Source organism: Siphateles boraxobius, unplaced genomic scaffold (genome assembly GCF_051911475.1).
Source record: "Siphateles boraxobius isolate OS27281-9 unplaced genomic scaffold, OSU_SipBor_1 25, whole genome shotgun sequence".
Taxonomy (NCBI): Eukaryota; Metazoa; Chordata; class Actinopteri; order Cypriniformes; family Leuciscidae; genus Siphateles; species Siphateles boraxobius.
The window spans coordinates 20,018,615-20,032,077 of NW_027508866.1; the positions used below are offsets into that span (position 1 = coordinate 20,018,615).

The 13,463-nt window shown below is 42.5% G+C and overlaps 2 protein-coding genes across 2 annotated transcripts in view; one reads left to right on the forward strand and one right to left on the reverse strand.

Annotated features, from left to right (window-relative positions):
* LOC143750170 (chondroitin sulfate proteoglycan 4-like) overlaps positions 1-13,463 on the reverse strand; it is a 445,241-nt gene that overhangs the window by 129,932 nt on the left and 301,846 nt on the right. The window lies entirely within an intron of this gene.
* On the forward strand, positions 10,787-11,144 carry pmaip1 (phorbol-12-myristate-13-acetate-induced protein 1). The gene is made up of 2 exons (XM_077243908.1): positions 10,787-10,799; positions 10,887-11,144. Exons 1-2 carry the CDS (start codon positions 10,787-10,789, stop codon positions 11,009-11,011), a joined length of 138 nt encoding a protein of 45 aa, XP_077100023.1. The 3' UTR covers positions 11,012-11,144.

Consider the following 13,463-nt stretch of genomic DNA (forward strand, 5'->3'; position numbering starts at 1 on the left):
ATGAGTAGCTCTATTCTCTCCTTTGTGAGCTCTGGTTTTAGAGCAGTCTCAAGCTCTTGCTCTCTCAGGCCTGTCACTGGAGCTAAATGACTTCCCTGTCATCAGCTGAGTCCACAGCCGGTTCAGCTGCAGGCATTCAGGCGAGCTGAGCTGACAGCTCTCTCCTGATCACAGAGGCTCACAGAGCCACATCTTAAATGGTATGCAGTAAATTAAATGAGGCTGAGCGACATTATGTGGCCCAAATGGGAAAACATTACCTGTCTGTCAAAACTAGAATGCAACCTTGTCTGCAAACAATGACAAACTGAATATGCACAACGTGAGTGTGTGTGTGTGTGAGAGAGAGATAGCGGGCATGAACCATGTTATTGGGGGTCCAGAGAGAGATTGTGGACTGATGTTTAAAAATAATTTTTTGCAAATAATAATAAATAAATACATATTAATAAAATAAATCAATACTTTTATGCAGCAAAATGACAGAAAAGACTTTCACATTGTTACAATTTTTTTTTTCAAATAAACGCTGTTCTTTTTAACTATTAATCAAATTCACTCATCATCCATTCATGCTATTTATATAACCTAAGTATTCTGAGAAACTGTATCATGATTTCAACAGAAAAAAATATTAAGCAGCACAGCTGTTTTTAACGTTGATAATTAATGTTTCTTGAGCATCAAATCAGCATTTTAGAATGATTTCTGAAGGATCATGTGACACTGAAAACTGGAGTAATGATGCTGAAAATACAGCTTTAATCACAAGAATAAATTACATTTTAGAATATATTCAAATAGAAAAGATATTTGAAATTGTAATAATATTTAACAATAGTATACTTTTTACTGTATTTTTTAAAATCAAATTAATGCAGTCTTGGTAAGCATTAGTGAATTCTTAAAATGTAAAAAAGATCATACCAAAACCAAATATAGTTTTTTTTTTTAATTAGTTATAATTTACGGTTAAAAAAATAAAACAAAAAAATGACTGTATCAGAAGGGGTGGCTTAGAGTCAGAAAAGGTTGAAAACCCTGTATTAAAGGACCAAAAGAGGCAAACAGTCATCATACTTCAATACAAATGGCATCGGGCATGTTCTTTGAAACAAGAACTTAATAGTCCACAACTAATGACACACTTTGAAAAGCAATAGTGATCAATATTTTGTTGATGGTAAACGAAACCACCCAGATTTGGTGTGTACTGAGAAAAACCTGCTAATAAAGGTCCTTTTGCTACTTTTCAACAGTTGGATACTGTTGGTGTAAAGCATCTCTCATCTGCAAAAACAACTAGATGCCACACACAGACAAACACACAACGTCTTCCAGACAGGTGTTCATATGGTGTCAAATCCCACAGCAACATGTATCATTATATCAGTGCATTGACAAGAACAACTGCTTAATTTAGATCTAAATGCTTCTCTTTTTACAACATTTTTAGCACTTCATAAATCTGACTTGTATCTGAGTGTAATCCAGAAATAGCCATTAGGCCCCCCTGTTGAAAAAAATCAGTTTATAAACTGGTAAATCTGCTTTCGGATGGCATAGCTGCCATTTATTGTTCAAAGATTTGTCATTACCCAGCTTTATGTTACAAAAACCATCCTGACCACCTTATGACCAGATTGTAGCTAGTTTGCTGCTGGTTCAGGATGTAGCATACAGACTTTGACCAGCTAGAAAATTCTGTCATCATTTACTCACCAAAAGTAGGCTATTTTATAAATAAATAAATAATCTGTTTTTTGGCCATGCTTTTTTGGCCAGTGTTGTTTGGACCCCAGCAGCCTTCGGTAGGAAAATAAAGAGCGAGATGCAAAAATAATCCAGGGTCTAAATTGCAAAACAAGTATCAATTTACTGTCTTGTCCAGATCCTCGGTGATTCTTCAATATTATAGGTTGTTAAAGGTAACTTCCCGACACTTTTGTCTTCCATGACTGGGATAATATGTTATGAAACAGCGCCACCTGCTGGTTCACTTAAACTGTAACGGAGCCATTCCACCGAATGGGTGACATTTGCTTGTTGTAACTCTCCAAATTAAACTTGATTTTTTATCTTTTTTCAACACTGAATCTAATACTACACATATTTAACTATTCAAAATGTGTATTGGTCAATCTCAGCCAACTTTTTTTTTAGTTTTTTTTTACAAGGTTTAAGCAGAAGATGGACACATATTTTCTCAGTCCTGTTACCGAAACTCATGTGCCATTTAAAAAGCATGTTTAAAAGCATGTCAATTAATTCCTTTGTTTTCCCCACAAGAAAGTGTTTATTTTAAAGAAATTGTTATATGTTCAAATAATTGATATTTGTGAAAAAAAATCCCTATATATTAAGGCAAGGTGTATTTTAATAAAAAACACAAAGCCATTTTTTCATTTTAAAGAAGACCGAACCCTCAAGTTTATAATTGTTATAATAATTAAATTTATTAAACTATTGTAATGATGGACCAAACAAAACTGATAAAAACACTGGTTTAACTTTTTTTTTTAGAAAAAAAAAATAGTAACAGGAATGAACACTTTGTAACAGGAATGAGCGTCCATATGTGTGTGTGTATTGGAGAGAGTCTACATGTGTCACGATTCCTGTCTTATGTTTTCCTTGTCTTGTGTTGACTTTTGTTATTTTCTGTCCTGTGCCATGTTTTGTAGTCCTTTGTAGTTTTTCTTGTTTATTAGTCTCTCCAGGTGTTTCTAATTAGCCCTGCCCCCTCGTTATCTTGTTTGCCTGTGTATTTAAACCCCTGTGCTTCAGTTGTGTTTTGTCGGTCGTTGTTTTGATGTTGCTTGTAGCTGTTCCGTGTTCCTGTCCTGAGTCCATTGGATTACCTGTTTATTTTATTAAAGTGCTTGCATTTGGATTCTGTCTCCGCTTCATTTCTACCACATCGTAACAGAACGACCGACCACAAATATGAATCCAGCAGCACGGATCCCGCCTGATCTACACAGGCTAGACCGGGAGTTCGCTGGACAGATCGCGGCCTTGGCCCTGGAAAGCCTTGATCTGTTCCAGTACACCTGGGGGTTTGTTCCCCTTGCTGCCTCCTGCTCTCTGGGTGATGAGGCGATTAAGATGTGTTACCGGCTGGGGGCTAAGGAGGTCGACCCGAGGGAGCTCCCCGATCTCTCCGGTCTGGACTGGAGAAAGGCACTCTCCAGATGTCTGGAGAGCTTCCTCCCGTGGCACGCCACGTCATCACCTGTTCTTCACGTTCACCAAAACATGCCTGAGCTTCACCACGACATGCCTGAGCTTCACGTCAGCCACGTCCGGCCAGAGCTTCACGTCAGCCACGTCCTGCCAGAGCTTCACGTCAACCACGTCCGGCCAGAGCTTCACGTCAGCCACGTCCGGCCAGAGCTTCACGTCAGCCACTTCCAGCCAGAGCCTTCACCGCTGGTCCCGTCCAGCACAGAGCCCTCACCGCTGGTCCCGTCCAGCACAGCGCCCTCACCGCTGGTCCCGTCCAGCACAGCGCCCTCACCGCTGGTCCCGTCCAGCACAGCGCCCTCACCGCTGGTCCCGTCCAGCACAGCGCACTCACCGCTGGTCCCGTCCAGCACAGCGCCCTCACCGCTGGTCCCGTCCAGCACAGCGCCCTCACCGCTGGTCCCGTCCAGCACAGCGCCCTCACCGCTGGTCCCGTCCAGCACAGCGCCCTCACCGCTGGTCCCGTCCAGCACAGCGCCCTCACCGCTGGTCCCGTCCAGCACAGCGCCCTCACCGCTGGTCCCGTCCAGCACAGCGCCCTCACCGCTGGTCCCGTCCAGCACAGCGCCCTCACCGCTCGTTTCGTCCAGCCCAGCGCTCTCTCGCTCTCGGAGACAGAAGAGGAAGAGGACTTCCCGCGTCCCGCAATGCCTGGAAGTCCTCCCTGTACTTCCTGTCAGCCCAGAGTCCTCGCCGCTGGTCCCGTCCGATCCAGAGACTGTTCAAGTCACGTCCGCCGATCCAGAGACTGTTCAAGTCACGTCCGCCGATCCAGAGACTGTTCAAGTCACGTCCGCCGATCCAGAGACTGTTCAAGTCACGTCCGCCGATCCAGAGACTGTTCAAGTCACGTCCGCCGATCCAGAGACTGTTCAAGTCACGTCCGCCGATCCAGAGACTGTTCAAGTCACGTCCGCCGATCCAGAGACTGTTCAAGTCACGTCCGCCGATCCAGAGACTGTTCAAGTCACGTCCGCCGATCCAGAGACTGTTCAAGTCACGTCCGCCGATCCAGAGACTGTTCAAGTCACGTCCGCCGATCCAGAGACTGTTCAAGTCACGTCCGCCGATCCAGAGACTGTTCAAGTCACGTCCGCCGATCCAGAGACTGTTCAAGTCACGTCCGCCGATCCAGAGACTGTTCAAGTCACGTCCGCCGATCCAGAGACTGTTCAAGTCACGTCCGCCGATCCAGAGACTGTTCAAGTCACGTCCGCCGATCCAGAGACTGTTCAAGTCACGTCCGCCGATCCAGAGACTGTTCAAGTCACGTCCGCCGATCCAGAGACTGTTCAAGTCACGTCCGCCGATCCAGAGACTGTTCAAGTCACGTCCGCCGATCCAGAGACTGTTCAAGTCACGTCCGCCGATCCAGAGACTGTTCAAGTCACGTCCGCCGATCCAGAGACTGTTCAAGTCACGTCCGCCGATCCAGAGACTGTTCAAGTCACGTCCGCCGATCCAGAGACTGTTCAAGTCACGTCCGCCGATCCAGAGACTGTTCAAGTCACGTCCGCCGATCCAGAGACTGTTCAAGTCACGTCCGCCGATCCAGAGACTGTTCAAGTCACGTCCGCCGATCCAGAGACTGTTCAAGTCACGCCTGAACCTGATCGCTCTATGTTTGTTTCTGTGTTTACGTCTGTCCTTGTGGCTGTTTCTGTTCTGGTGTCTGTTCCAGAACCGGAGCCAGTGTCTGTTCCCCAGCCATTCTGTGTGTTGTCTGTTCCCGAGCCAGTGTGTGTGTTGTCTGTTCCCGAGCCCGAGGGTGTGTTGTCTGTTCCCGAGCCCGAGGGTGTGTTGTCTGTTCCCGAGCCCGTGTGTGTGTTGTCTGTTCCCGAGCCAGAGCCAGTGTGTGTGTTGTCTGTTCCTGAGCCAGTGTGTGTGTTCTGTTCCCGAGCCCGAGTGTGTGTTGTCTGTTCCCGAGCCCGTGTGTGTGTTGTCTGTTCCCGAGCCAGAGCCAGTGTGTGTGTTGTCTGTTCCCGAGCCAGAGCCAGTGTGTGTGTGGTCTGTTCCCGAGCCCGTGTGTGTGTTGTCTGTTCCCGAGCCAGAGCCAGTGTGTGTGTGGTCTGTTCCTGAGCCAGTGTGTGTGTGGTCTGTTCCCGAGCCCGAGTGTGTGTTGTCTGTTCCCGAGCCCGAGTGTGTGTTGTCTGTTCCCGAGCCCGTGTGTGTGTTGTCTGTTCCCGAGCCAGTGTGTGTGTTGTCTGTTCCCGAGCCTGAGCCGGTGTCTGTTCCTGAGCCGGCGTCTGTTCCTGAGCCTGAGCCGGTGTCTGTTCCTGTTCCTGAGCCTGAGCCGGTTCCTGTTCCTGAGCCTGAGCCGGTGTCTGTTCCTGTTCCTGAGCCTGAGCTGGTGTCTGTTCCTGTTCCTGAGCCTGAGCCGGTGTCTGTTCCTGCCTATGACCCCGTAACTACCCTTAAGAAATTTTTTTGGGGGGGTAGTAGGTCCTCGCCATGGCAACTTAGGGGCCCACGGCCACCAGAAAGATCCTCACCGCCATGGCCACCCGAGGGGTCTTCACCGCCCTGGCCGCCCGAGGGGTCTTCACCGCCCTGGCCGCCCGAGGGGTCTTCACCGCCCTGGCCGCCCGAGGGGTCTTCACCGCCCTGGCCGCCCGAGGGGTCTTCACCGCCCTGGCCGCCCGAGGGGTCTTCACCGCCCTGGCCGCCCGAGGGGTCTTCACCGCCCTGGCCGCCCGAGGGGTCTTCACCGCCCTGGCCGCCCGAGGGGTCTTCACCGCCCTGGCCGCCCGAGGGGTCTTCACCGCCCTGGCCGCCCGAGGGGTCTTCACCGCCCTGGCCGCCCGAGGGGTCTTCACCGCCCTGGCCGCCCGAGGGGTCTTCACCGCCCTGGCCGCCCGAGGGGTCTTCTGCTTCGCCCTGGCCGCCCGATGGGTCGCCTGCTTCGCCCTGGCCGCCCGATGGGTCGCCTGCTTCGCCCTGGCCGCCCGATGGGTCGCCTGCTTCGCCCTGGCCGCCCGATGGGTCGCCTGCTTCGCCCTGGCCGCCCGATGGGTCGCCTGCTTCGCCCTGGCCGCCCGATGGGTCGTCTGCTTCGCCCTGGCCGCCCGATGGGTCGTCTGCTTCGCCCTGGCCGCCCGATGGGTCGTCTGCTTCACCCTGGCCGCCTGCACATCATGCTCCACCCTGGCCTTCCGTCCTGCCGCAGTATCCAGGTCCTCTTCCGCTCCATGGGCCTGGCCCTCCATCCCGCCCCCGGGTCCGCCTCTGCTCCACCTCCCTCCGGGACTGTTCATGAGGAGCGTCTGGAATCCGCTCCTTAAGTGGGGGGCTATGTCACGATTCCTGTCTTATGTTTTCCTTGTCTTGTGTTGACTTTTGTTATTTCCTGTCCTGTGCCATGTTTTGTAGTCCTTTGTAGTTTTTCTTGTTTATTAGTCTCTCCAGGTGTTTCTAATTAGCCCTGCCCCCTCGTTATCTTGTTTGCCTGTGTATTTAAACCCCTGTGCTTCAGTTGTGTTTTGTCGGTCGTTGTTTTGATGTTGCTTGTAGCTGTTCCGTGTTCCTGTCCTGAGTCCATTGGATTACCTGTTTATTTTATTAAAGTGCTTGCATTTGGATTCTGTCTCCGCTTCATTTCTACCACATCGTAACAACATGACTGTGTGTGCATAAGATTTCTGTGTTGAAGTGATGTACTATGTGCTAGAAGTACTTCACAGAGAAGGAGGTGGAAAGAGAAAGAAGGAGAGAGAGAGAAGAAGAGAGATGGAGGGAGAAAGAGGGAAATTAAGACAAAAAAGGGGGAAAAGAGAGGGTTGCGGGTGTGTTTCGCTCTTTCCATTGCAATATCCCATAGGTGGGTGTTTCTGGCACCTGCATAGTATGGGTTTTCTCCATTTTCTACAAAATATAAGAAAGACAAAGACACAACGTTTAAGTTACCTCGTGGTGGACTGGCTTCCTGGAAGTATGGTGTTCACATTATAAAACTAATGCTAATGTCCACAATATAAGTAATTGCAACCTTAAAAGTCATAATTCAGGTGAATAGTATTATATAAACTAATATTTACAGTATTAAATCAACAAAACAGAGGACTCTACTCACTCCTGTTACTTTAACTCACTCCTGTTATTTATTCATATAAGCAACAGGACTGAAAGTAACAGGATTGCGTTTTTAAGCAAAAAGTTATCAAATACATGCCATATGGTCACATAGAATACATGCTAACAGCATGAGGACACTGAGCAATTTCTAGTGACTTACCAAAAGTTCATATTTTTAAAATAAACAAATAAAATCTAAGAAATAATTTCGGGAACAGGACAGTATGTTGAGATTTACCCTCTCAGTCATAGTTACAATTTCATCAAATATACAGAAATTAAAATGAGAGGACTTATGGTCTTCCCATTGCCTTCAGAAGATCCAGATGATGCAACTTCCTGTTGAAAATGTGTCTTGTGGAATATTCCAATTTTTTCAGAGGGGGGGATGTGTTAGGATAACAGGACTGAGTGAAAACCCGGGGACACGACTAAAATTTGTATTTAATCTAAAATATTAGATAAAATATTTTTTTTCTCATGAAAAAAAAAACATTTTAAAGCATAGATTGGATATAAAGTCACACAAAAATGCAAACAAATTAAGATTTCTGAGGGATTTTAATCATCATATTTCATGGTAAATTTTAGAGATAGAGAGTGGGGACATGCAGAAAATGCTATTTTTTAGTGTTCTATGTAGTTTTTATTAATGTTTTTAATTATACATTTTAAATTTGTAGTTAGCTTAATGTGCAGGACATTTTGCTTAATAATAAAATGTCTTTTAGAGTTAAATTTCATGCAATTTTATGCATTTAATGTCCTGAGGACAGAAATGTCACCCTTTCGGTGGAATGGCTCCACGGCATATGCCGTTTATGATATAAACTGTTGAATTGACGGGCATTTGTAGCCTAAGCTTAGCTTTCTCTGTCCGTGTTCTAGACATTTTTATACTTTCCCCCAATATTATTGCTGTCTGATTACTATGAATGACAGCTACTGGTCGCTGATTCAATGTAGCCTATTATTAGCCATGATTCGCATCAGTTCTTTTAGCCTGTGTTTTACTTTTACTTTTATTTGCCCATCTCTACTCTTTCTTGGCCCTTCTCTGTTTTAAGGAAAACATTTATTTACTGGAGTCCATACGTCACATCTTTATAAAAGCTTATTTATTTAGCAATAGGCCTATAATGGCTCGCTTGTAAACAATGATACTAGTATGGAATGATTAAGAGAATTAAGAGAAATTAATTAAACAAACAAACAAACAAATATTTTATTCGTTGTAATATATTTTTGTTTGCAGTCTACGTTTTTTTTTTTACTGTCTGACTGGAGTGACGTCATCTCATCTGACCTGCTCTATGCTTCCCCCATTTGGGCGATTCTGGAACTGCCTGTCCACTTCATGAAGAACCGCTTCTCAGTTACTGGACACTATTGAACTGCGTCGTGGTCCGCGTTGACGCGCAATTACACATGCAGATGGAGCATGTGAAACCCGAGGGAGTTCTAGCAGACCAATCACAGCGCTTGCGTCCGCGTAGAATTGACGCATTTTTGTATTGACAATACAAATTATTATGTATTGACATACATTTTTGGAGAGGTGCACGTCAGGGTACGCCGAAGTTACGGCGTGACGAGTTCGACGCAGAATATAAATTGGGATTTAGTTTTACAGCAATTATGTTTTTCAGGTTAATAATTTTGTAGTATTTTAATAGGGTAATAAGAGCATAAACAAAAGAATTCCGTGTTAATAATTATACAGGCCCTATTTTATTTTTTTGTAATTCAATTAGAGATAATAAACCCAATAAATCTGATGGCCTAATTGTAGTAAAAACATGTTTTCACCCCTATTAATTAGGGTGGTTGCATCAAGTGACAGTCCCATTCCTCCAAACTAAATGTTATCACACGTCACGTTATAATGACGAAAGAGATCTCAGAAAAACAAAAGACTGCCACTGCCACATTCCTAATAGAAGTGAACGCAATGAACTATTTGTTGGCTTCTTTTTATTATAATAGCAATACGATAAGATAATGTAAATGACAGCTCAGCTCAACCAATCAGCGTCCAGATTAGGGAGGGAGGCAAGACTGAACAAGTGAAACTAAAAGCAGCTAAGATGGAATGTTTTCGTCATGGAATTTCTACTTTTTTTCAGCTCACGAGGGAAACTCCATTTCAATCACAATGGTGTTCGCAATTGAGGAAATTTTGGAGTTTTTTATCTAACTTTATATGTGGGGCTAGTCCTATATAGCTAAATGTAATTTCATCTGAACATCTGCATCTGACAGTCGAAACAGTTTTGAGGTTAAATTACCTAATTTTGTGTCTCTGGAAAAAACAACTAGGCTATTCATGACATTGTATTAGTTAAATACAGTTTGTATATCTATTTGTTAATTATGGATGTTTTTAGATTTGTGGAGTAAAACATATTGTTTTATTTTGAAGTAAAAAGTTAAAAATCAAAAAAAAAAATCAAAAAAAAAAAAGATGTTATTAAGCGTTATTCTTTTTCAGGGTTATTCTTCAATAAGTCCATGAGTTTGATGTACATTTTAGATATATTTGCCATTAATTAAAACCTAATTGAGTGAAATCATTCAGTATAAAATTCATAATCTTGCAATATGACATATCTTCAATTTAAAAAATGTGCAATAGGCCTATGTAAATATTCATATGACTATATAGCCTAAGTCATAGAATAAATACGTGTTTAAAGAATATTTATAGTATTCTGCATGCTTTGTCTAACTAAATTGTCTAAACACATTTTAAAATAAAATAGTTTATTTAGTATTTTACACAAATGACACTTAAAAAACATATTAATAAGAATATCAAATCATGTTCTGTAAAAGTTTAGCTGTCACGGTAATTAGATGACCTCTTTTCATAATTGTACATTTTGTGCTACATCTAAATTAGCAAATGTTTATTTTTATTTCCCTTACTAGTAATAACCTACATAATGTATCTAAATGTTAGGCTACAATTTAGAATAGGCTAAATAAACATTGTTCTTAAACTTCCCCATCTTCCCCATTTAATAGTCTATATAAGGTCATGTTATCGTGTTATTGTGGTTCAGTGATGATTTCTACAAAACAAGGCTATAGCTCTACAGATTCAGTATACTTTCACTGTTATCGTTCTCACAATGTAGCCTACACAGTGTACAGTAGACTACTTATGTAGGCTATAAGGTCATGAGGTGGACATTTTATCAGTTCAATGGGACAGCCTTCAGCCGATGAAGAACAGGTAGATGCAATGTAAATACACGGAAACTGCACATGCAAATACCACGTCAACGGGAATTCTTGGTCACGCTGTTTACGCGTCACTAGCTATTTAAGCGCAGAAGCTTCTCACAATAATTCAGAGAAGTGCATGCGATCACTGCTGTCAGCCGCTTCTGAAGGAACGAGCGCTTGATCATTCATCCTGTCTGAGTCTTTGAACACACGGCTGAAAACACACTCACGGTCTGAAATGGCGAAGAAAGGTAAGACATGTTTAAAACAAGTATTATTTTCAAAATACCTATGATTACAACTTGAAACGTAACGAGTTTCACTTCTTGCCCATACAGAGCAACCCGCTGTTGTCGAGTGCGCGCAACAGTTGCGCAAAATTGGAGATCTATTGGATTGGAAATACAAGTTACTGGAGCTCATAATCGCACTCCAGAGAATGCAGAACGACGGAAAAAGCTGAAAAAGAAGGAATCCGAACCAACGTACACCTGACATCTGAAGAGGATTCATTTCTGAAGACGAAGTGCGTCGTCTTTCACAGACCACAACAACAAAAAGTTGAACAGGAATGGACTTCCGGGACGAAGACATGGAGAGGATGGCCCGCGAGGACATCGAAACACATGGACCATTTCTGTGCTATTCTGAGACCATATTAGTCTCTTGACTGTTTCTCTGAGGGGGTTTGAACTGAATGAGTTTTCATTCATCGAGCTCGTTTACAACTGGATTTCTTTTCCTAACAATTCTGAATTTAGTATAAACAATTGGCTACTCAATGTGTATACAAATAGAGATAGTGCGAAATGGATGTCCTGATTTATAGCTACACTTGCTTTTAGGCCAAGTCTAGTGATAATAAAGTGTAGCCTATTTCATACTGGGAGGAACTGACTTAATTTATTCATGAGAAATTACCTTGAGACAAGATTTAAAAGAAAAAAAAAAACAATTAAAAAAAAGTGGCTCAAAAAAGGTATTTCTGAGGAAAAAGTTGAGTTATGCCACTTGCTTGATATTTTATGTCCAATGCAGTAATTTTGTAAGTGTCCAAATATTTTTTATGAAGCACTGTATATTTTATTCTGAGGACCTGCAATTGTGTTTGGCTTATTCTTTGGTCAATAATTCCCAGTGTTATACACATGTTTAGGAGTTGACTATTTTAACGAAATGCAAAGATTTTTAAAGCACTTAATTGTAACGGTACAATGATACAGGCTGTTCGTAATATGTAAATCTATAATTTACAGGTGGCCTAACATAGCCTACTTTCCATGTGATAGCAGTGAAAATCTATACCTACAGTAGGCTAAGCAATCTCCTGTATAAGCAAATGAAATGTTTAATAGGGCTACTTTCTGTTTCTGATAATGTTTTATGGTGTTTTCTGAAACTGATGAAATATAACAAAGACTACAAAATAAACAGCTTGCATGTGTGTGATTAGTTTCTCAAATTTATTTATAAGATTTTTATGCCTATTTAATGTGGCGATTTTGAATGACTTTTTAGTACTGCCCAAATCGATTAATCTCAATTAATTGCATCTATAAAATTGTGTGTTTACATAATATATGTGTATATATTATTATATTATAAATGTGTGTAAATACAGTATACACACACACACACACACACACACACACACACACACACACACACACACATATATATATGTATATATATATATATATATATATATATATATATATATAAAAATAAAATACATACATAAACACAAATACTATATAAACAATCTTATGTTATGCGATTAATCGATTTGAAAGCACTAGCCTACGACGTAAACTGTAAGCTCCACCCCTTAAAATAACAGTCACTGGGGCGTAGCCAATAGCAAATCTTACAAAAACATACAAATGAGTCCAGGGGCCCGTTCTTTGTACGTTGCTTAATACATCCGAGATCAAACGAGACATCAAAGATAATATCATCGTGCTCATCATGATCCGGCTAATTAGGTTCTTCGAACACTCCTGCCGGTTATGATTAGTATAGCTGGATCGAGTTATCTGAGATAATTGCGCGTTCATGCGCGGGGTTAAAAGGGGATATGTATCGAAAGTAGAAACATTGATCAGCAACGCTGCTATTGGCTGCTCACCGTGGCCAAAGAGCGCGCTCGGTTTTTTTCTCCACAGAAGAGCAAGAGTTATTGCTTGAAGGATATGCAGAATTTGAAAACTTAATTAAAACGCCAGGGAACACACCTCAAAGTGTGCAAAAGCCAAGAGAGAGGGCTGGCAAAACGTAGCAAACAAATTAAGTTTGTAGTTAGATGTTTTTATCACTTATTAAAGTATATATTTTGATATTTTAATAATTTCTAAATAATTAATAACTTTGTTCATTGTAATGTCAGAGTCACCACCCACTACTAGAACATGGGAACAAGTAAAAGTGAAGTACTAGAATATTCTACATAATAGTAGGCTAATTTGTACTAACTAATCTCTTTTAAAAAGGCACTGTTAATAAATGTTTGCCTGTTTATAAAAGCAACCAAGAAAAAGGCTGAGAAAAAGAAAAGAAAAGAAAAACAAACAGGTGGTGGTCCTGCACCCCCACATTATACCCAGGCAGAAGAGCTGACCCTTGGGTTAAATGTGAACCTTGTGGAGGGCATCCCTGGGTTCAGCTCTTCCTCAGACCCACAGCCAGAGGCCAGGAGCAGAACACCTTCACTGCTGGTAAATGAACTTTAAATGATCCTAGTATACACTGTAAAATAATTTGTTGCTGCATTAAATTAAGTATGCCTATAATCCAAATGGCTGTCCAGTCATATCAGCTGTTAAACCTTGAGTAGCAATGAATTGCTTTGACTTGTGAAAGTGTACATGTGTGACTGTGAAACTACATAGTTAATGTAAAAAAAAAATATGTAGCCA